This window comes from Rhynchophorus ferrugineus, unplaced genomic scaffold, assembly GCF_030347505.1.
Source record: "Rhynchophorus ferrugineus isolate W39M unplaced genomic scaffold, kcgeb_rfMv2 rfM4, whole genome shotgun sequence".
NCBI classification, from domain to species: Eukaryota; Metazoa; Arthropoda; class Insecta; order Coleoptera; family Curculionidae; genus Rhynchophorus; species Rhynchophorus ferrugineus.
This window is the reverse complement of record NW_027472583.1, coordinates 41,194,648-41,218,153: the sequence shown is the minus strand read 5'-3', so window position 1 is coordinate 41,218,153 and position 23,506 is coordinate 41,194,648. Positions and strand designations below refer to the sequence as shown.

The 23,506-nt window shown below is 30.5% G+C and overlaps 5 protein-coding genes and 1 long non-coding RNA gene across 8 annotated transcripts; 4 read left to right on the top strand and 2 right to left on the bottom strand.

The window, feature by feature from the left end:
• Nucleotides 1–4,381: 4,381 nt before the first annotated feature.
• LOC143195956 (uncharacterized) lies at nt 4,382–7,216 on the bottom strand. The gene is made up of 3 exons (XR_013005624.1): nt 6,273–7,216; nt 5,216–6,112; nt 4,382–4,946 (listed from the first exon to the last, which is right to left on the bottom strand). It is a non-coding gene; the product is annotated as an uncharacterized LOC143195956 (long non-coding RNA).
• Nucleotides 7,217–8,616: 1,400 nt separating this feature from the next.
• LOC143195955 (uncharacterized) lies at nt 8,617–9,648 on the top strand. The gene is made up of 2 exons (XM_076403501.1): nt 8,617–8,829; nt 8,880–9,648. Exons 1-2 carry the CDS (start codon nt 8,709–8,711, stop codon nt 9,128–9,130), a joined length of 372 nt encoding a protein of 123 aa, XP_076259616.1. The 5' UTR covers nt 8,617–8,708; the 3' UTR covers nt 9,131–9,648.
• Nucleotides 9,649–10,776: 1,128 nt separating this feature from the next.
• On the top strand, nt 10,777–12,192 carry LOC143195953 (zinc finger protein-like 1). The gene is made up of 7 exons (XM_076403498.1): nt 10,777–10,869; nt 10,925–11,047; nt 11,107–11,218; nt 11,272–11,465; nt 11,520–11,693; nt 11,747–11,838; nt 11,892–12,192. The coding sequence occupies exons 2-7, from the start codon at nt 10,946–10,948 to the stop codon at nt 12,085–12,087; spliced, it is 870 nt and encodes a 289-aa protein (XP_076259613.1). The 5' UTR covers nt 10,777–10,869; nt 10,925–10,945; the 3' UTR covers nt 12,088–12,192.
• Nucleotides 12,193–13,345: 1,153 nt separating this feature from the next.
• Nucleotides 13,346–14,726, top strand: Gnpnat (glucosamine 6-phosphate N-acetyltransferase). Of its 2 annotated transcripts, none has more exons than XM_076403499.1 (4): nt 13,346–13,521; nt 13,888–14,116; nt 14,197–14,386; nt 14,438–14,726. In XM_076403499.1, the coding sequence occupies exons 1-4, from the start codon at nt 13,504–13,506 to the stop codon at nt 14,595–14,597; spliced, it is 597 nt and encodes a 198-aa protein (XP_076259614.1). In that variant the 5' UTR covers nt 13,346–13,503; the 3' UTR covers nt 14,598–14,726. The 2 variants fall into 2 exon arrangements, with proteins under 2 accessions (XP_076259614.1, XP_076259615.1); XM_076403500.1 differs by lacking the exon at nt 13,346–13,521 and adding an exon at nt 13,706–13,835.
• A 236-nt stretch (nt 14,727–14,962) lies between these two features.
• On the top strand, nt 14,963–16,349 carry LOC143196395 (PSME3-interacting protein). The gene is made up of 5 exons (XM_076404056.1): nt 14,963–15,044; nt 15,104–15,322; nt 15,379–15,477; nt 15,534–15,971; nt 16,019–16,349. Exons 2-5 carry the CDS (start codon nt 15,226–15,228, stop codon nt 16,159–16,161), a joined length of 777 nt encoding a protein of 258 aa, XP_076260171.1. The 5' UTR covers nt 14,963–15,044; nt 15,104–15,225; the 3' UTR covers nt 16,162–16,349.
• On the bottom strand, nt 15,588–22,537 carry VGAT (Vesicular GABA Transporter). 2 transcript variants are annotated; one of them, XM_076404054.1, is made up of 6 exons: nt 22,187–22,537; nt 21,962–22,132; nt 19,740–19,898; nt 19,539–19,684; nt 19,264–19,484; nt 15,588–19,210 (listed from the first exon to the last, which is right to left on the bottom strand). In XM_076404054.1, exons 1-6 carry the CDS (start codon nt 22,307–22,309, stop codon nt 18,393–18,395), a joined length of 1,638 nt encoding a protein of 545 aa, XP_076260169.1. In that variant the 5' UTR covers nt 22,310–22,537; the 3' UTR covers nt 15,588–18,392. The 2 variants fall into 2 exon arrangements, with proteins under 2 accessions (XP_076260169.1, XP_076260170.1); XM_076404055.1 differs by having other exon boundaries at nt 19,740–19,895.
• Nucleotides 22,538–23,506: the final 969 nt, after the last annotated feature.

Below are 23,506 nucleotides of genomic sequence, written 5' to 3'. Positions count from 1 at the left end.
ATTAATGTGTTTAATGATTAAGGTAATAAGATATGTGACTTTACAACATTTCATTCTTTGAACCTTATATCAATTATTTTGATATTTACTTTATAGGCCTAAGTTTTGGAAAATTAATAGTTAATTTAATGATTGTAAATACATTCCTTTAATATTCGTTATTATTTTAATATACGCGTTTAAGTCAAATACTGTTTCAAAATTGTTTTATTCATATATTCTCTGCATTAATATACAAACATCTGTTACTTCATTTATTATTACATATTTATGTTTGTAACATAAAAGTAATGAAAGATCAAGTATAATTTTATTAGATGCTCTGAAGTTGTTACGGTTCTAAAAATAATGATATCCTACTTATTATACTTTGTTATAATGTTCAATGGCGTAGTAATTTACACATATTAATACTTTTTTGATTACTAAAAGTTAATGGAAATTATAATCTGTAAATGCTGTTAGTGAGTATTAGTTTTTGAGATAGTTGCTGCTTTGTAATAGTTTTCTCTTTTTTTTCTAAGATTTCTTGCAGAACTTTTTCCTTGATGTGATGTATTTTGTTGTTCTATGTATAGTATATAGCCTGCTTTTCTTTAATTTCAAGTCTCAATATAGCCTGAACAATGGCTAATGAATTCAATCTATGGGTACTGGGACGAATCTATTCAACGTTTCCTTCAATGGGCGCCACGTGGTTCGTGGCTCTCTTTGATATCCCGAATCATGAAGGGGATATGGGATGCATTAATTATTCTATCCCTTTATAGGGACTAATGAAGGAGTATAAGGAAAAATTAGATAAAATGGAGCTATGTCTACATTAAGTTATACGGTGTAATATTTTCAATTCTATACTAATAACTGATACACATCATTTTAATATGGAACACTAATATCCTGCTTAAAAACATAATATTCATCTTAATCAAAATAATTCTATACTACTCCCTAAGAGTCAACACTTAGACTGATATAGGCGCCCATACCAGACCACGTCTCCGCAGGAACTTTCCCCGGAGCACCTTTTTGGATCCGATGATATGAATTCCGATATAATTCTAAATATACAGTAAATTTCACTATTTATAAGATTTGACGAAAAACGCAAACGCTACAAGTAACTAATAGTAATCTCTCATAATTATGATCTTTCATCGCTACTGGTATCGTTTGGTTATGATTTTCTTTTATGTTATGATGACATCCAAGATTCCAGTGAAGTGTTAAATAGACATTAACGCTTTTCAGACCAATAAGCGACTAGAAATTATCTGAACATTTGAACACAACAGACGATAGTTAGGGGTTTTCAAATTATCCAAGAACTTAATTACTGCTAATGACTCTACCTAGAGTAACAGAGAAAAAACTCGATAGGTGTCTTTGGAGAAAAGTTTCGTAATATCCAATATCCAGATGGTACTGTGATCACCATTCTAGTAATCTAGTTAGTTAGTTAAAATATGTTCTTAAGCAAATTTTACCACACAAATGCGTCATGTGACTTCATGGAAATATTTATACTGTAGCCAAGATTTTACAATCATCATCCGTATGTTGGTAACAAGGTGAATTAAACTAAATAGTGTTAGAATCCGTTTGGTGAAGGTGTTTGGGCAATTAAAACACTGGATTCAACTGAGTCGCTCTCTATTTATTTCGACAAACATCTCGGTCAAAGCACCAACACAGAATGAATCAAGATGGCAGGATCTTCATCATTTCCGGATGGTATTAGTAAGAGCATGCGCCGTAGCGTTTATTATAATTTACAGGAAACTACTTTAATATCGACTATGCAACCATATATGCATGATGACGTCAGATGTAGGTGCACCCACCCAATTATTTATGTATTCAACAATAGATAAATATCTTATATTTTTCTATTTAGTTTAATTAAATAAAATAAATAGATAAATATCTTATAACATCGCTATTTTATTGCTTGCCAGGAAAAACCAGAGTAGCTTTCTGTAGTGCATTATAATTAGCGGCGAAAAGTGGTTTTAGATATTTTAAAAATATATGGATATATCGGAAGAAATAAAATACCGAAATATTATTTTAAAATTAAGTACCAAAATATGTAAACCTTTAAAATTAAATATATAAAAAATTAAATAATTAAAATATAATGATTTTCTAATGTTTTTTATAATGTTTTAAAAATATCTTTAATTTTTTTTAATATGGAAAAATATCGGCAGAAACCAATAGCGATCGATATATCGATATTTTTTTCGGCATCCTTACCAGAGGACAACAAGTATTTTTTTATGTTTATATTACATATTTTTTGAAATTATAGATCTTTTGGCATTTAACTTATTATTTATTAACACTTTTTGACTACTTATTAACATATTTATTTTGTTAACAAGTCTATGCACTTAAGCGTTGAATGCTTATTGCGAAACCCAAATTTGTGTTCTGGAATGATCTTTTTTATTATTATACAATTGAGCTTCTGGTTTGAGAATCATTATTATTTGAGCTACTTTCGAAGTGCTAGGACAATAAATAGTTCGTAATATAGCATTAAATATGATTGTTAGTAATTTTATCCTCTTATTAGATCGTATCCAGGTGCTTTTTTACAATTAATCTCTCTGATTATTATTTGTTAAGCTTCTTTGACGGCGTGACGGTGCTTTTTTGTACTAAATCCATTTGAAATGGCGAATTTAGGAAGCTATACATTTTATTTTCGTCAGTTTGAGATCGCTCAAACGGGAAGTATTTAAAGACATTATTTAAATACTTTGAGAAGATGTCGGCATTTCATTTATTGCTTCTAGCCCAATTATGTTCATGTATTTTAATAGGAGCGTTATGCTGCTCGGGCCATTTGATTTTTCGTGTTGTCTTCCAAAATAAATAATCTGTAGTGTCAGTTGGTATCAGATTTTCTAAGTATTCCTGAATGCCTTGGTTTTGTTCATTTTGAATCAACTCTTTCAGCTCATTTATTGCTTTATTAAATTTTCTTTTATTTTCTTCGGTTCTTAGCTGTTTTCATTTCTTTCGCAATTTTCTTTTTTCTGCAATTTTTTCTCGAATTATGCTTGATATGTGTATATTTTTTTTTTAGAAATAGTTCACTATTAGGAGTCGCGAAATATGCTGCTTACTGTATATTTTCTGTAATATTTATTGCTGCTGTTTCTTTATCAATTTCGGTTTTTAATGATAAGTTTAAAGAGAAGAATTTAAGAGATTTCTGTCAGATTTTTCACAAAATCACTGAAAATTTTGTTATCACTCAAAAAAGGAGGCTTATCGTTGAAGATAATTTCTGAAGAAAATGTTCTTATTTTTGGTGAATGATTAGCAGCGCCCTACCTTTTAAGTTTACTATCCCCACATTAGATGTTTGGCATTGTAATCTCCTCCGGCAATAAACCTATTACCTAACGTACTAAAGAAGGCTCGGAAATGTTCCGATTTGTTATTATGTTTAGGTTGGCAATAAATAGCAGAAATTGTTATTGGTCCATGGGAATCTTCTAAAGTTATGCTGGTTGCTTGCAGGTAATCTTTGTTAAATTTTTTATCATTCAAAATGTTTTATATCCTCTCGAATGATTACGGCTGTACGGCTGAACCACCATGTGCTTTTCATCTGGGTGTTTTATGATAAAGCTTATATTTAGGAATTTTCAGATAGTCTTTATTTGTGAAATGCCTCTTGGAAACCACCATAATATCAATATTGTGTTATCAGTAATAGAAACACTTTTTAGTCCCCAGGCATGTTGTTGGAAGCCATTGGCATTCCAGACGGCAATTTTGTGCATTATTTTTTTAGCCATTAGGCAAGTTTGGTGACGATGGTGGTGAGTAGGTTTTTTAGGAGTTTCAGTAGGTTATGTGTGGTTTCTAGATTTTGTGGTTAGAGCATTATGAACCATTTATGCATAAGTTACATCTGGTTGTCTTGATCTTCTGATTTTGGATTTTGGATTCTGATTTTTTTTTGATTCTTTCGGATTTTGGTTTTTTCACTAATGTTTTATAGTATTCTGCATCGAATACTTATATTTTGATGATTTCTGAGTTCACTGTTTTTATTGTATAATTATTGGTGATAGTTTTCAGTAAGTCGTGGATGTGTTTTATAACTACTACCTGATAAACCGTTATTGGTGGTGGCTTGGGGACGACTTTTTCTTGGTTTTTGGCTTGTTGGTATAATATTTCAATTTCTTCCGAAAGGCCGCTAAAGCTGTTCTTTATTTCTATAAGTTTTTGTAATCAATAGTCACTAATCCTGGTTTGTCTTCGAACGTTTTGTTCACCTGGGCTTCTGAATCGTTTTTTTCTTTAAATATGGTAGTCCATTCTGTTTGTGGGGTATTTGTTATAGACAACTCTTCAGTTGTAACACAATGCGTAGGTATTAGGGTTGAAATAGTATGGATCGCCATGTCTAATTTGTCTGTTCATAGTCTATTGGGTTATTTTATTCCCACTGTAAAACGGACATCTGTTATACGTTTCTAAACCGTCACTTAAATAACCGCAAAAAATACAAAATTTTTATTTTTTATTAACAATGGTATTTTTCTAGAGCTTGGAGTGCATTGAAAACACGTCTTCACCCTACGAAGGTTGGAACTGAACTATGCTATGATAATAATAAGCCCAAAGATTTATGTCTTAGCCGAGGATAGCCATCCACATGGGCACCGAAGTGGAATATTTATGGCCATAATGTTTTGTTGTGCTATGTTAGGATCAGCAAGGTGCTGTATATTACAAGCTACTAAAACTGAATGAGACTGCTACTACAGATATCTATGCAGACGCCAAACGTCAATCGAGAAAATTAAACTACGTCTTGTTGTGGAAGAGGCCAGCAATAACAATAATAATATAACCCAAGTAATCATCCTACATTACAACGTGCTAATAGACATCGCAAGTTTTGAGAAGTTCTGCTGCACTTAGGTTACTCGTCAGATATAGCGTCTTCTGATTACAACATGTTCAGGTTGATGCAACATGACTTGAAGAATCCATTCATTTTTCATTCAATCTATTGTTTTTTGATTCAGAAACATATGAAGAAGTTGTAAAATATGAAAAAAAATATATATATCAATATATATTTATATATCTATATATATAAATATATATATATATATATATATATATATATATATATATATATATATATATATATATATATATTGTACTAATTTTTCACAGTAAATACCTAATTAGAGTGAAAAAATTATAGAAAATATGCAAGCACATAAAACTTTTCAACATGCCGTACTATTCAAAGATGACGTCCAGTCACTACAGGATTTTTACGAACCGTAAATAACATTTTATTAAAGAAAAAAAAATAGTTTAAATGTAGTTTTTCCTAATTAGACTTTTTACAGTCTTGTAGTTCTTAGAAAATTATATAATAGAAAATAGAGATAGCAAAAATATTTTATATATAAATTAACATCTGGTCACTTCGATTAAGTTCATGTTTCAAAACCTTCACCAAATAATATTTACCAAAAAATGAAACGCGTAATTGATAGTGGCAAACCCAAAAGCGAGCAACCAATTATTTCAGGAAATATTAATTGAAATGGTGACATAAAATTTGTTACCTAATGCTGATAACATTTTTTTTATTTTAATTAAGCAATTAGCATTGCTGTCCTAATTAACAGGCATTCCTAATCGATTCTAATATTCGTTTATGTAGATTAATAAAGTATTGATTCTTTTACAACCTCAAGGACATATCACGAAATAATTTAGAATCTTATTTACACCTGTTTTTAAGGAATATAACATCGGAAAAATGCGATTCTAAATATGCAGCTAGTTTCAAGTCTAAATTCTATGTGGATCAATTAAAAGGCAGTAACAAATAATGTTGGATTACAGCCAAATTTTGTTGTCACCTTACTTTCCTATTCTATTCGTATTTATTATAACATTTGTCTTAAATAAGCAAAGATCTTTAATTCCGATGCCAAATTTTGAAATTAATGCAAAGTAAATAGCAATGAGCCAGGGTCGTTCTGTGTTTTAAGAGAAATAATATGTAAATTTAGATGTCTCATAAAAATTGATTGATAATATTGAATACTTACTTCAATTATATCATATTCCTTGATATTATAACACTCTATAATTTATCATTGTGCTATAAGTGCTATGATGCTAATGTCACTTGTATATATAAGCTGTATTTTAATAAATTAGTGCCTTTTTAAAATATTTCTATAGTACCCTTGAATCTTGATCACTACTGTCCTCAACTGCTCTCGTTTAGACATCTATTAATAGATTACAGCAAGATTTTGGGCAAGTTGCGTCATTTTGGTTTATGACGACTATTGACAGCAGATAGCCTTTCAAATTTGTACCAAAAATGGAAAAAAAGTAGTTTTAGTGTACTGTTTGGGCATTATTTTTGTGAATATTTGGATATGAAAAAGCTATTCGCATCCTTCAAAGGAGTACTTGAAGGATGCGAATCCGATGCGAGTACATCACAAAACACCAAAGTTTAAGGAATAATCAAAATAAATAAATGGGTTTCTTGGGGTGAACGTGAGGAATCAAAGAATGTCAACTAATGTATGTTAGCCTGCAAACTCATGGTTATGCAACTATTTCCTATATATAAACCTGAAAAAATCACTGGGTGGTAAGACATTTGTGTCGAATTGTAATAAACGCCTATTTTAAAGACTTTGAGAAAACCTATTATTTGGAAGAAACTATTAAAAAAACAGCCGGACTAAAAGGATTAAGTTAATAGTAGATTACCGTGTATCAATAATATAACGAATTCCTCGATTTATGTTTCGAAATCTCCTAGGACCGTAAGAGCTAATGCAAAACATACCTTTACATTACGAATATATTTATCAAAAACCATTTTATAATGAATTTTTAATCATTTCAAAATATAGAATAGTTAATAATTAATGTTATTGGCTAATATTTAACGAAATTTTCTAACTTATAATCTTTACGCAACATATCCTATAAATTGTTCTCACTTAATTCCACAATAATTCATATCTCGACACTTTGAGACTGTTAAATTCTTCATTGGAAAGCCATCGTTCTTTGGTACTAAGAAACGTAATACGCGAAATGAAATGAAAAAGGTGTTTTTTATGTATCGTAGAGAAACGAAAAATCACTTTGTATGTAGACGAGAATCTAATAAAAGAAAAAAAAATAGAAATCGCTAAGAAAATTAAAATCCCCACAAGAACATTGGCCACAAATCTAAACTTTAAAGATACGTGATATGATTATGTGAACATACGGACGCAGAGGAATATGTCTTGTGGTGGTTAAAACAGTTGGTGGTTAAACACAAACGGATCAAAATCGCAACACTTCGCAGGATATTTCCATAATTGAAAAAAAACGTCACGGCGGGAAAAATAGCTTCGTTTATCAGTGTTGCTAGTAGCAAGCCGTACTTGGACATTAAACCACTCAGCATTGAAACATTCAGAAAAGCAAGATATTTTAGAAATGTCCATAATAATGTAACAACAATGTATACGTCAAACACTGAGACTTAGATAGGGAAGATGTCAGAGAGTATCTTGCTGATATTGAACACTCAACACCAACTGCAACTGACATGTTACAAACCATGTGGATATACTAAAGTTTGAAATCAAGTCAGTGAAAAAATAATCATAAACTTCTTTTGGAAGAGTGGATTTAAAGTTCCATGCGACAAATATAATGATATTTGCCATTCGCTGAACTTGCTAAGACCTGAGCAAAAGTTGAAAATCCCTAACAATTCAAGAAGAATTCAACATTCAAGAGACTGAGTTTGAAGAACTCACTGTGGAGAAATTACTGATGCTGAAATTGTAACATCTGTATGGCTGATTGCTAACGAATATGCGGAAGAAGACCAGGAAGAAGAAAGTCAAATTAATCAACGTGATGATTATCGCTGAATTAACGTTCTAAATGTACTAAAATGTATATTTCTCAAAAATGGTGGTTTAAGTCACTGTGTAGTCAAATCCATCACGTAATGGGATTATGCTCTTTTTTATGTTGCGGGTATTGCAATTTCTATTTTGACTGTATTGTTTTCATTAAAGGACCGTGTTTTTGTTAAGATGTGTTCTCATTTATTAATGGAAATTATTGCCCTTTAACAGGGTAAACAGATGAGTATCTACGTAATGTTGAGGTTGATAAACAAGTTTTCTTGCCTATTATACTATATAACAAAGGTCATTGTAACGAACGAGTGTAAAATCAAGGTTGCACTTTATTACGCTTTTGATCAAAAAAATATCTCTCATTCAAAAAGGCACTTCCCTCGTATTTGATTTGACGTTTTCTCAAAAATATTTTTTTAATTTGTAGAAATGTTAGTAGATTTGAAATATTTTTTAAAGAAATATGTAATAATGGCTTATTAATTTATTGCTCAATATTTTAAAACAACAAATAAGATAGTTCAAAAATGTATAGTTTGGATATAAATAAAAATATAAGCTGACAAATTAATTAAATGTGTTGATGACGCGCTGAAACAAAAGAGTGACCCGCCCTGTTCATTTACGCCCAATAGTTTTTCACATTTTTCCGATTTTCTCAATGAGCCAGCCAGTCGGTCAGTACACGTCCGAACACTAAGCGGTGGACACGATTGTCGTAAAAATAGCAGACGGTCGTCTGTCGCGAAAATGCAGCGCATTCTAAGCGTCGAGACCAGTCGTAGAGCCGGCCTGAATAATTCTGAATACGTGACAAAACGATTGTGTTGCAGTTTCTTGTTAACAGTGGCTTTTTTTGCTATTTTAGGAGGTAAACATTAAATTTTTAATTGCTCTCAGATATAAGGTGGTCATTTTTAGGATTTCTGTTAGGGAAATTTGTAGCTGATCGTTCTTTGGAACAACTAAGAATTGAAATCAGCGACATCTCAAAGAAAATCAACGTTTTGAACGAGAACCTGAATAAAACGTTCCATCACGAGCATAACAATTACTCTATGGATTTTCCCTTCATACGGTGTAACTTTTCACATATTGGCAACAACGCCTCGGGACGCTTGCGTCCAGGGGTGTACTTAACGGATTTAAATAATTGTTTTAATAACGGATGAAAATTTAGATACAAACTATTTGATTACAACTGATTGCCAAAGTGATTGAAAATGTTTTTCATACCAATTTTGCTATTGTTGAGATACAAATGTGAGTTTTCATATTTAAAATTGTCTAATATTTCTGTGATCAAAAATCTATCCTAAATGCATTTTCTGAAAATAGCTTGTTATTATTTAAAATTAAATAATGGCAGTTTTAATTATTAAAATATCTTTTGTAATATATTATAATACTGTTAAACTGCAGTAATAATTAATTAAATTAATATTAATCTATAATTAATCTAATTTTATATTTGTTATTAATTTATTACTATTATTTTATTTGAACTAAATCAATTTTGATCTGGTAAAATATGTTATTTATGGACCAATTGTAAAGTTCTACAATAAATATGTACATATTAGTTTATTATTAATTATGTCATTGTGGCTATATGTTATAGATTTTTTATTTGTGCTTTTTCTTAAGTATCTTAAATGTATTTCCAACACCATTAAAATGATGTAAAATATTCGGTACCTGTATTTCTATTACGTTGATATAAATTCTATTCATATAAACTTATTTTATTTGTTGCCTATTTTTAATTTCTCTATGTCAATATATTAATTCTCCTTGTCATGAGTATGGAGAAAATCTATTGATAACATTTCCATCTTGTGGTCAGTATACTCTCAAATTATATAAGTATTCTTCAAAATTTAAGTGTTCTCTCAAAATTGTAAGACATAAAACTATTTTTTATCGTTATCAAATATATAAATAAAAGTAAAGTCATATAAGAAGTTTAATAATAATGTAATTTTGTCCCTGGATGAAATTTAGTGCAATAGCTTGATTATATGGGCCCACAGGGTTCATACAATATTCGAATAGGATATCCCGGAAGACTGCACAGACCAGCATGACAAATATCTAAAAAATAGACTTTGATAGTTTCCACCACGATGGAATCGAAAATCCAATTGCAGTCGACTTGATATATAGTTTTATCTACAGTTTACTACAGCCTTTTAAATATTTGTTTACCGATGATATTTTTACATTTTTACATCAAGAAACCGTCAGATGTAATGTCGAAAATCTATCTAATATAGTATAGAAATAATACGGTAAATAATTGGAGCACATCCGTCAAATATATGCTATTATAATGTGGAATTGGGACGCCTAAATGTTAGTAAACGATGTTTTTTTAAAGATAATTCTACTCAAGACAATAAACCAGAGGCTCATTCGTAAAAATTAATGGTGATGAACAGGTAATATGATCTCAAGAAATGGTGTCGTTACGAAAAATTTATGTTTGGCCACAGTTTTGGATTGATTTAACACTTTGTAATGTATATTGGCGCGAATTTTTTTTTCATATGTTATACAAGTCAAAATATTAGAAAAAAGGTAAGAGAAGCAAGTGTTAAATAAGTAACCAGGGCAATAATACATACTTTCCTATAGTAACCTGGTATGCAATTCAATATTTTAATATTTTTAATTTTAAAAAATGCGTTACGCTCAAAAATAGTGGCATTTTTATAAGTATATGGGTGCTGTAACTTTAAAATTGTAAATTTAAAAATTCATATAGTAAGGAGTTGGATTCCATCTAACTTTTTTTCTCTTATAAAATTGTTAGATTTAATAATAGATGAATGAGATACTTGAGATCTCTATTAAGCGAATTACGGCAACAGCCTGAATTACAACTGTCAATTTGTTGGTGTCTTGTCAAGTACGTGGCCGTGGAGTTTTGTTTTCTAAATAATAACATTACGATTTTATGATAGAAATAGGGCTGAGGGGACAATATGGGGCTATGCAAATGTCCAAAACGGCGTGTAACAAACCAATTTTGTTTCGAACATAGGGTGTGTGTATGCGAAAATTGTATGGTTACAAACCATCCAATTGTAAGTATATGTTTGCTAATGTTACCTTGTTTTAAGTGTTATAAATAAGCATGTTCTAGTGTATAGTACAGTCATATCTTCAGTGGCTACAAGATAGTGATTATAATTCCATATGTGAATTATGTTCTAAGGTTTTAAATACAGAGGACAGCATTAGATTAACTTGTTATCGTAAGACCATTAATTTTGCTAATATCCTGAGTATGATAGCATTATCTTTATAGACGTGTTTCATTGGTCCTGTTTGGATCACTATTCACGACAGTTGCCACCTACAACAGCTCCAAGGGGGTATACGTGTCCCTCATGTAAAAGTCCTCTATTTCCTGCATCAAATCTAGTAAGTCCAGTGGCCGACGTGTTGAAAGAAAAACTTGCTGGTGTAAATTGGGCCAGAGCAGGATTAGGATTACCTTTGGTAATAATTTGGTAACTTCCATGATATATTTTTGTTATTACATTATTATTTCAGTTATCAGAAGAACGAGAGGTTAAATCCTCAGTAAATCATGTTAATTCATCAATTGGACAAAGTTCACGATCAACACCCAGCCCGTCACATTCAGTGGTTAATGTGGATGACCATGGGACCTTTAATAGAATAGAAAATCATCACGGTTTGTCATCTAATAGGAAAACATTTCAGGTAAAGTTCAAGTGATCATTTTAAGGAGTACATTATAAAGGTAATATGTGTAGGATATTAGAGATGTGAGGCCTACACCATTTGATCATGACGAAGATAAATATAAACGCCGTCCAGTCAGTGAGCTGGTAACTACTTGGTGGAAGTAAGTGACTAGCATTTTTAAATCTATGCCATTTGCTATTTTTCTTATTTCAGGATTACCTTTGGTGCACCCTTGAGGTCTCGCGGTGGTAGATCAAAATATAGGAAATATTGCCTTATTGGTACAGCAGTTATTATAATTGTCATATTTTTCTTATATGTCATGTCGAAGCTTGGAACATATTCTACTGAAAACGATCCGAATTTGGATGAATTCAATAATCCATTTGTTAAGAGTGCAGACAGTTAGTGATTTTTCTGGTGGGATATTTAACATTTCACATAAATTTTGTTATATTATTTATTTTTAAGCCAACTATAAGTGGATATAAAGCTTTATATTATAGTTCTAAAATTTTGTTATATTTTTTCCCACTTTTTTTATTACATTATATACTGATGAATATCCAATCGGTTGTTCAAAATGTTTCTGTTTTCTACGAGATAGCCTTATTGTTTCATTATTTCCTTCATTAATTGATTATAGTATTGTTTTGCGAGATCGAGTGGATTTTGCATTCAATAATAATGATGCAATAACATATTAAATTGAAACCTGAAAAAGGATTAAATTGAAGATAGAAGGTTGAATCATTGCGGATGATATTAAATCAGTTGGACAAGTTAAGGAGTAAATACTGAAAGGGAGTTAACGTCTAGAAACTGGTGAAGGCGTGAATGTTACTTGGGATTTAAGTAAGTTTTGTGCTCGGATCACTTTGAAACTGGTAAAACAATAAATTCAGATTATTATTATTTTTTTGGATTAGATAAATGTTAATATACGTGAGCAAGATTTGGTTTATAGAAAAAAACAAGATCTCGCTATTTTGAGAGCTCAAACCATCAGGAAAATCAGTTAGTTCAAATTTGAATTGTTGCTATTCATCAAATTTAGTTTAGTCTCTGACAGGCAGTGCGTAGTCAGTGGTAAATATACTTGCAGTGTATTTCAAAAGCATTTGAAATTCGTTATATGTATATAAATATATATATATATATATATATATATATATATATATATATATATATATATATATATATATATATATATATATATATATATGTTTAGATAAACATGTTGAATTATTGGAACAAATGTATTGGATATCAAATAAACTAATAAAATACTTTCCAACTCATAAAAATGACACTGAACAACAAAACTTAGCGTAAAACATAGAACAATATTTGAACTTGTATCATTTTGATATATACTGCAACATTTAGAAATAAAATGTTAATGTATTTATTAGATGGTGACGTTTTTGTGTTCATTTCCGCTTGTACGGGTTGAATAAAAGAAATACAATGGCATTTTTAATACTTTTTTAGTTAGTAAATTTAAAAAATCCTTCAGCTATTGCGGATATTCCCAACATCCATAGTATATATTTATTCAGTCTACTTTTATATCTATACAACCAGTTATTCACATGTTATATTATAATTAACATTGATTGCAGACAAGAGATTTTTAGGTTAACAACGTCAGCAGAAACAAAATAATGGGAAAGGCCAGAATTCTGAAAAAATGTCAGGTTGTCGTATTTGAGAAGCCGGTTTGTGAAAGTATTTGTCGTTCAAGGCTAGAACAAATTCTTAGTGCAATTTCTCGTGGAAAATGTTTAAAATTTGAAACATTAACTCAGAGTTTTTATACATAATGGTTGCGACCGATAAAGTAAGTGTTAAACTTTTGTTTTGACTCAAATTAAATCTATTATTTACTTTACATAAGCCGTTCTGCCAACAGGCAAATTATAGTGTGAAAAATGTATGTTGCTAATTTGTTATCATTGTGCGTTTTCCAAGTATTGATAAATATAAAAAATTAAATGTATTATCTATAAAAATTCGTAGAATATAGAAAATATAGACCAGATTTAACGAAAATTAATCAAATCTTATCAGATATATTTTATTAATCTCGAAATTCATAATAATTTTTGTTAATCCAACTTATTTTGTAAAGTACTATTAGATATCACTATGGATGTATGTATTTTAGCATTTATGTTATTTGTATAGTTTTTACATTTTTTTTTAGTTAAGTAATGAAGAATTTCAAGCTTCATATTTGTACAATCCAGACAGTCTTAGTAACCTTGATTGGAACTCTGTGAAAAATAGACTAAGCCCATTAGTAACTAATGAACAACCTGGTGAAGATTACTTCCTTGTAAGGCCTTTAATGATCGATGATTTTGAAAAGGGATATTTGCAACTTTTAAGTCAATTAACTGTTGTTGGAAATGTAACAAAAGCAGATTTTGAAGGTAATAGTAATAATTTATAGTTACCTTGACATGTACATATGTTTATGTAAGCAATAACCACACCTTGAACATTATTTTAGCTCAGTTTAGGAAAATGCAAAAAGCTGGTGCCTACTTTGTGACTGTAGTAGAAGATATCAGACATAGTAAGATTATAGCATCGGCCACTTTAGTAACAGAATTGAAGTTTATTCATCAGTGTAGTGAAAGAGCTAGATTGGAGGATGTGGTTGTAAATAATACATATCGGGGTAAACAGCTAGGGAAGCTGTAAGTGGACATTTGTTGGTTTGATATTTCATTAAAAATATTTGGTTTTAGTATTGTTTTAACAGTTACTTTACTGGCTAAAAAGTTGGGATGCTATAAAATGTCCTTAGATTGTAAGGATCCTCTTATTCCTTTTTATCAATCATTGGGATATACTTTAGAACCTGGCAATTCAAATTCAATGATGCTTAGGTATGAATCAAAACTGTGACCTGGTCAGAAATAGATGAATTTTCTCATATTTCATTATAATTCATACTCATTGAAGCTAACTTTAGTGCAATATATAATATTTTAATTGAAAATAATGACCTCATTAAAATAAATAAGTTTATAAGTATTAACTGTTTTTTTATTTACTGTTACCTTATATTAAAAATTAGATTGGAATTAGAAAGTTTAAGAGGCCTGATCAGACCTTAAGTATACTAGTTAATTTTAAAAATAATTAACTTTCCTTTAGATATAAATCAATATAGAGAATAAAGTTTTTTATGTTTTGTGAATTACTTTGGAATATTTTTTGATAACTGGCAGAAGCAAATACACCAACATAAAAATCATAAATTAATATAGGAGCATTTATTATATTATATTAAATGATATATGTAATACAAGTTATACATTAAAAATATGTATATTATTATCTGGTTTTAAAGTATGAGCATTAGTTTTGTATTAAATTTATCTTCATATATAACTTTTTCTGTTTTTCAGCATTTTGTGTTGGTGGTATATGATCAGCTGGTAAAAGTCAATAACTGTGTTGGTTATGTTTGTTGTCAATATCCAAAAATTTCTTTCTTTCTTGCTTCTCGATAAAAAAAGAACGTAATAAAATGAGTTCAGGTTTCATAACCGAAGCTGAAGTAGCAGAAGTTCGTAAACGTAGACAAGAAGAATGGGAGAGAGTAAGAAAACCATCAGATCCTCTAGGTAAATTTGACGTTATTTGACTTTGGATTAAAAAATTACCACAATATTTTTTGTAGAGCGCCCAGAAGAACCGGTAGATAATAGGAGTCTGTTTGAACGATTACAAGAGCAAAAACATAAGAAGGATTTGGAATATGAAGAAGCTCATAAACTAAGTAAATATACCACATAGTTTCAGTAAAGTTGTAATCAAAAAATAATACTTTTTCAGAAAATATGATAAAAGGTCTAGATGATGATGAGATTGAGTTTTTGGACCTTGTAGATAGAACAAAACTTGCTGCTGATAGAAAAAAAGAAATTGAGGAACAAAAAGAACTGAACGATTATAGGAACCGGGTAGCCATTCTTCAAGAGAAAAGTTTAGAAGATCGTCTGCAGGCTGAAAAGTCAGTGTCTAAATTAAAGTCAAATTCAGGCAGTAAATTGAACCAACAGAAATTGCTTAAAGGTGTTGTAGTGAAAAAGTCTCTTAAAAGAAAAATGAGTGATAGTGATGAAAAAAGTGAAAATGATGGTGATAAAGAACAATTTAATCAAAAACAACAAAAACAGATTTCATCTTCACCTGCTGGTCAAGGTGATTCAGTTAGTCAAACATCTGTATCTCAAGAGAGGCCTGCATTGAAATGTGTGGCTATACTTCCAGGTATATACAGATATTTTTATATATAAAGTTTTAATTTATATTTGTAGGTTTAGGATGTTATGAAGATTCATCCTCTGACGAAAATAGCTCAGATTCAGATAATTCTGAAATAGAAACTAGATCGCGAATTGATTTATTAGGAAGAAAAATTATACAAGTTGCCAAAACAACAGAAGATCAGAAAAAATGATTCAAAAGTATTGATATATAGTGGTAATAACTAATCACCTCAATCTTAAATCAAATTTACTGTAAATATTATATTGCTTAATTATTAAATTATGTCCTTTGATTTAAACAAAGTTCAAAATTTTTAATTTATATTGATTTTTCACAATATTACCCCTTTTAATGCAATAAAGATATAGCACCACTGTGTTTTGTTGTTTCTCTTATAGGCCTGGAAAAGCCAAAGACATGCCAAAAGTTAATTTTGAAATAAATAAATGATATACTTCACAAATTTTATTTAGCACTCACTCAACTTATACAATTTTTTCCCAAATAACATCAGAAAAATATGTATCTAGAGTATTGCCTTAATTGATGATGTCTCATTCAGATTTGGTACACATATAAAAACAATTTAAAAAAAACGCTATTAATTTCGTTAATAAACAAAGCTGGTGAGACGTTTTTTAAAGTCGTAAAAACGCTTTAGAGGGTTAAAGTTTAACATCATTATTTTAAAACTTTATTATGCACATCAGATGATTTAGGAAGCAGTTTAGGTGTTTTAATATAAACACAACATTCCGCCTGCTAGATCACCTTTGGCACATTGTTATATAGAGTATAACAAGTTTTAACAAGTATAACCCTAACCGCTAACAGTTTTTTCGTATCTTCTTGTTGATATATATAACTACACTAACATACGTAGTAAACCTTTTATACATTTAGAACATTGTGTTACTAGTTGTTGTTATTTGATTTTATGTAGAGATCATAAATTTATTGATATGTTTCTGTTGAATTGCCATCAGGTTATTAGGCATTATTTAGAAACAGTGTATAAATCAAATAACAGGAACTAGTAGATAAATTGTACATACAGCAATATATATTATGTATATATTTTAAAAATAGCTTTTACAGAAGAATATTTGTTCTGTATAAGGCATTTTTCATTAAATATAATTTTATAAATATAATGGAAGACTACATTTCATTGTGGAAGACATATGTTTCTAAATATTTATATCACTTAATTTTCTTTTTTATGTGTGTTTGGTATATTTTGTATATTATAATTGCTATTTAATTTATGTAGTATAGTTTTGATATGGACTTTTAAGTTGATTTTTGTGTGGTCTTAAAGTTACATGCAATTGACTAATAACTATTTTTTTTATGATAAACGTAATCCGATTCATACGTGTGATGATTAATTAAAATGTTCTTACAACTTAGGTTAGTATAATAATGGGTGTTATTATAATGTATTATAAACATAACAGTATTATTATAAGATTTTACTAAATATTTTCTATTTCTTCTAGGGGAAATTAATTAAATTAATATGAAGGTAATTTGAATAGGATTTTTAGGATGTTTCGAGTAATTTTATCTTTGTATAATCGTCCTGAAATAATTGAGATATTTTTCCTCTGTATATTTTTTGAATTATTGTTTAATTCATGTATTAATTCTTTAAGTATGACAATAATTAAATTACATTATATAAAATTAGTTTAAGTCTTTGCAACAAATGTGAATTAAAACATGTGAATTTACAATTATGCACAATTTCTAAACAAATCCTAAATAAAGTAGAATTTGATAGCATGGAATTACTAATTTTATTAATGTGATTTTTTAATATATCTCATTTGTTTTGACAAGTTGACAGCTTATGTAAGTATGTATGTAATATAAACAGTTGCAAATACAGTGTTGAGATTTGTAACATTCAAAAAAGTGATTTGCAAAATGTTTCATTATTGTCAGTTTCATTCTTTTTTTTGTAAAATAACTGGCCAATGCATATATAAAAATTATATAAAATATCTTGATTACATTTTTAGATCTTTTACATTAATTCAAGCTTTTTTAAACTATTTATGATTTAATGTACATACTGAAATTGAAATAGAAAATGTTATGTAAATATAATGTTAGTTATGATTGATTCATTTCCTTTGATTGTGATTAAAATAAAGGAATACATTTGGCTGTTAAATGCAGTACTAACAGCGCTATTCATTATTGTCATATATTTCCTATTTATTAATTTATATTTCTATTTATCGATTTAGAGTAGGACATATAATAGATAATAAAATTATTCTTTTTATGAATGTGTTTTGGAAGACAAATTTTTAAAAAAATTTCAATTTGTAAAATGTAATAAAATTCCAACATGACCTCATATTGGGAATTAGTTTCGTTGGTGTTTTACGTTTTGGCTACGATTTATTTTTAAAATGGAAGACCTATTTCGAAAGCGTTTATCAGCGCCTTGCCTGAGTCGAATATTCCAATTATTCCAAAAATAAATCCCAAGTAAATGATAAAATAATTGAAAATTACCGTTTTCCTTTCCAATGTCTTGCCTTTAAGCTTCAGGTGGAAGTAGCAAGGCCATATGAAGCTAAGCATTGTGCCAGTGAAGCTGCCGATGAAACCCATAAGGATTTGGAAATGGGGGATGAAGTAAGCCATGAGTATGGTGAAAATGATTACGCCTAACCTCCAAGCCAGTCCCCACACTTTAAGATCGCCGTTCTGGTCCCAAATAGTTGGGAATGGTGTTTTCGGTTTGCCCCTAAAGAAGGTTCGTTCAAGGAGTTCACATGCTGCGTAATATGGCAGCGGGTAGCTGAGCATAGCTTTCACTACAAGGCAGGAATTGACGAAGCCTTTGAAACCGGGCGAGTGAAGATTATTGGTTATGACCTGCTGTGTATCGTTTTCGAAAGTTAAGAAACACACGTAACCGAATACCGCTTTGAATATTGCAGCCCATACGTGGGACCAATCCAACATCCACTCGAATTTTGACGGATCTTCCATATTACCTTCAAGAGTGGGAAGGAAAATCTGTGATGTATAGGAAAATACTATTACACCCAGGCTGATGGGAAAGTTCTCAAGGTCCAAAGCCCATTTGACGTTACCCCAACCCCACTCGCTGATATATAACAGACAATAGCCCAGAATAATGACGTTGATCAAGATATGAGACATTGTACACCAGAAAGAAAGTAAAGATACGCTCTTGAGTGACTTGAGAAAACCTGAAACAGATTAACGTTGAATGGGATGACAGGTTATGTGATATTTGTTATACCCAGAGGCAAGAGGAAAATACCGACGAGCATCATCCATGATCTTGTATCCATGTCACCTTCAGGAAATGTGCCTATCATCAGATCTCCGCAAACCACCACGTAGAGGATGCAAGTCATGAGAAGCTCGATAATTTGTGCTGTACTAACTACTTTGGCTCCATATTTTTTTCCGAAACATTCCTTGGCTATGGCTACATACGAATCTCGAACTCTAACTTGTCTGAAACATACATAATATGCTTGAATCTTTATTACTCAATTTTTAATAATTTACCTTCCTGTTTGTACGTCGAATTCATATAGACAGTCAACCAAAATTTTTCCAGTATAACAACATATATACGCCACACCTATCATTGCTGCAATTGCCCAATAACCACCTCTGAGCACCGCAAACGGTAAAGATACTATAAACATGCCCTGAAAACAAGCATAAAATATTATAAACAGGATTCATTTAAATTTTTTTTCTTACCTGAATAGCATTTGTAACATTCCATGCCGCTTGGTACTCATTGATTTTTACGTCACTTTTACCTTCTACAAAGTCACTTCCTTCGGAAAAGTCGACTGAAGACATTCTGCTGTGTTGTTTTGTGATGCCATCCTGAGTATTGCCAAAATGACTTTCCTGCTAGAAATTTATTTTGTTTATATTCTTTTAATAGAAATTAGTTTTGTTAATATTTAAAAAGATGACTAAAAATATATTGCATCGTACCGTATTAAGTTATTGCACGTTTTCTGATAATTATTTTTACTTTAGAAGGGCATTTATTGAAAAAACATTTTTCATCATCGTTACAACTATTTATCATTTTTATGGCAACATGGCAATACCGTGTTGATAGAAAAACTTCACAACTTTTGCAACGTGTGGCGTTGTCATTTAAGAAGGTCATTGTTCCTGTTACTCGTTTTTATTTCAACAATACATCGTACAAATACATACCACCATATGTATAACAAAACTGTATGCCCATTTACGGTCATTTTGGCGCTGTTGTGCTGTTCTCCTGGACTAACCCGTGACTTTTACGTTTAGGATCGGCACTCACTGCAAAAACATTTTGCCTAACAAGGAAATATATTGAGAGGGATCGAAATGGCGTTTTCAATTAAATCTTATGGTAGCCCTTATTTTTTCTTCTAGACCTTTCCCATCGCTTGTCATCATCATTCATTCTAACCTGGCTGAAGGCTACTTGATTCTTGATTGAACTTTCGTCAAATTCCTTTTAAAATATAGAACTATTTTGGTCTTCCAGACCGTTCTTTGTTATTGACACCAAAATCATCATCTTTAAATCGTTGAAACCAAAAGCGACATTCAATATATGCCGGAACATCACCATTAGTTTCTAAAACTGTTAAACAGAGTTCTTCAAATCAAACAAGATAAATAATTAATGCATGTCAAAAGTTCAATTTTGAGCATTTTATGATTAGCGTCAAGCGATGGAAAACGATTAGATTTTATAGAGAAATGTTAAAATCATTTAATTTAGCAGATATGTTAGTTTTTTAATAGTTCACATTGATACTTCGCATTTTTTATAATTAATAGATGCCACTGATGAAAATTCATGCAAACACCTAATAACCTAATTTAATTTAACTTTAAAATTGTAAACAACTTGAAATAGATTTATCAAGCATCGATGCTAAGAAAAAATTGAAATAAAACATTATTTATTTTACTAATTTATATGTAAAGTCAAATTGCAATTTATTTAACTCAGCTACACCAAATTATTTTAAAATGCTTCAAGAGATTATGTAAAAGTAATGTTGAAATTTGTAGACGTAATGATAATTATATTACGTGCATTTAAAAAAAGACAAATTAATTTAAAAAGGCTGCTGAAGCCTATCTTGTTTCGTTGGAAAAATGGGATGAACATTTTTTAATAAACGGATAAGCCTTAGTTTGGATTAAAATATCTACATTAAAATATATACATTTTATTTTCGATTCATCAACCTTGAAATATGCCTCTGAAATACGCTGAATCGAAAATCTGATAAACTCGAAGCCTAGGTCGATAGAAACTCGCCGCAGATTGTTACTGATTTCAATCGGTGTTAATTTATATTGCCAGAAGTACCACACACTTATTTTGTCATATTTTAACACTTGGTTAAGTGTTATAAAATTGATTAAAAATTACACGGATATGGTAATTACACAGATATGATACCTGTTGTAGTCAGCAGTTATTGGCACTTTGAATTCATATCTTTGATTGATGTCATTTTTATGAAATATCAGAAAATGATCTAATTCCTTTATATCCTCAGTATATATAGGAATTAAGTTCCATTATATCGCTTTTCTGAAGTACACATAAAATATACACAGAAAGACGGGTAAATGTAGTAACGTGTAATTTTAAAAAATAAAAATCATTAATCCGAAATAATAATTCATAGGTTAATAAAAATAGTAATTATATAAAAATAGAAATATGACTCTTATCGAAGAAGTAATTATATTTAGAGCAACAACAGGAAAGGAGTTAGTTAACAGATCGGTTTGAATAAATTGATTATTCTGTGTAAAATGTTATATGGATGGATGTAATGAATGTAGGCATTTTAAGATATTGGAGGAGTTCTTTTGTTTTTCTTCATTTTTTTATTTTTGGTAGTTATCAGCTCAGATTTAATTTTTTTGTTATATTTATCGTATAATACCTGTTGAAAAGAATCTCCACTTCCTTGTTGCTGCATCTGTAGGAAAGGATTGCTGCTGTTGGCAGTTCCAAAAGGGTTGGTGTTGGACTTAACCTGGGCCATTTCATGGTGCTCGTCGGTTGTACCCCCGTGGGAGCTGTGATTTTGAGTCGGCAACTGAGCGAAATGAACCTAAAAGTGATAAATGGTTGGTGTTTTGTTTTCGAGTGACAAGTTCTCACTTACTCGTTCTCCTTGATGAGATTCCACGTGGTCGCCCTTCGGTGGTATTAGTTGTCTTTTCAACTGATTGGCGACATTTACAGCGGCGCTCAGGGGCGGTAATTTCATACCACCGAGCCTATGCATCTCCGAAACGTTCCTAGATTGTATTTTTTCACACCTGCCACAGGATCGATACTGCTTTTCCTCTTGTTAAGGGGGAAATACACAGAACAAAATTCCCGCGACCGTTTGTTAAATTGGATAATGCACGATGAACTTTAGGCTTCACGGTTAGATGTCCACATTTCGTTTTCCGTTCCTAAGAAACGAAGCTCGGTGGTGTCCGCGGTTAGATCACAGCTTCCATTACCGGCTACAGGGATGCTGCGCGGATTGCGCCTGTCTCTCGGAGGAACACGACAACGGATGTACTATCGATTTTTCTGTCGGTATAAATCTGGATTTATAAAGCGTGAGGACAATTATTTTTAACTTACTATAAATTCAACATTTGCGCATATTATGAGTTTTATTTTAAAACATTTACTATATATTTTCTATGTCCACTGCCATCTGTATTTTAACATTTTCCCTAGTCAGTAAAACCCAATAATACATTTATCTATGTTTTTGTTCGGCATAAACAGATGGCGCTGGATATAATATTAAGTGTTTTCATGTATTTTGATCAGGGATACTGATTTAGTAGTGACTATCTCTGGTGAATCCCAACTATATTCGGTAAACTTCGGTAGGTTTCGCCAGATTATGCGACGTTGCCATTCACAAGCAATCTAGAGATTGAATCCAATGTACTACAACAGCTAATTTGAATTTGATGTTGGCGTTGGTAGAAGGTCTGTTTTGTAAAGTTAAGGATTGTTTATAGTTGATTTGTTCTTCTACTGTTCATATTTTTATTATAAATCGTAGGCAGTAATGGATAAATCATCCATTTGTGAATAATGTCAAAAAACTATTACAACACTTTTAATCACAATTTAATAAAGAATTCTTTATATTTCAGACATAGTTGACCCTGCGAAAGTAAAACTACAGATAAAAATGACTCAATATCCTTTATGTCAGTATATCTCATCAGATTTACAGCTCGTTGATCCATAGCATATATTAGCTATTTACAGCATAGTCAATCCACAGAATTAAAGTTGAACAATAACATTGAACTTTGGCTCGCTTGAAGATTTTTATGGTTGGGTGTTCCTATTTTGGTAAAAATGTTATTATTTTAATAAGGGCGTAATAAATCAGGAATTCATAAGAACGTATCAAAGAGTGAGAGGCGAATGTTATTAAAATCAGATAAAATATTATTTCAGC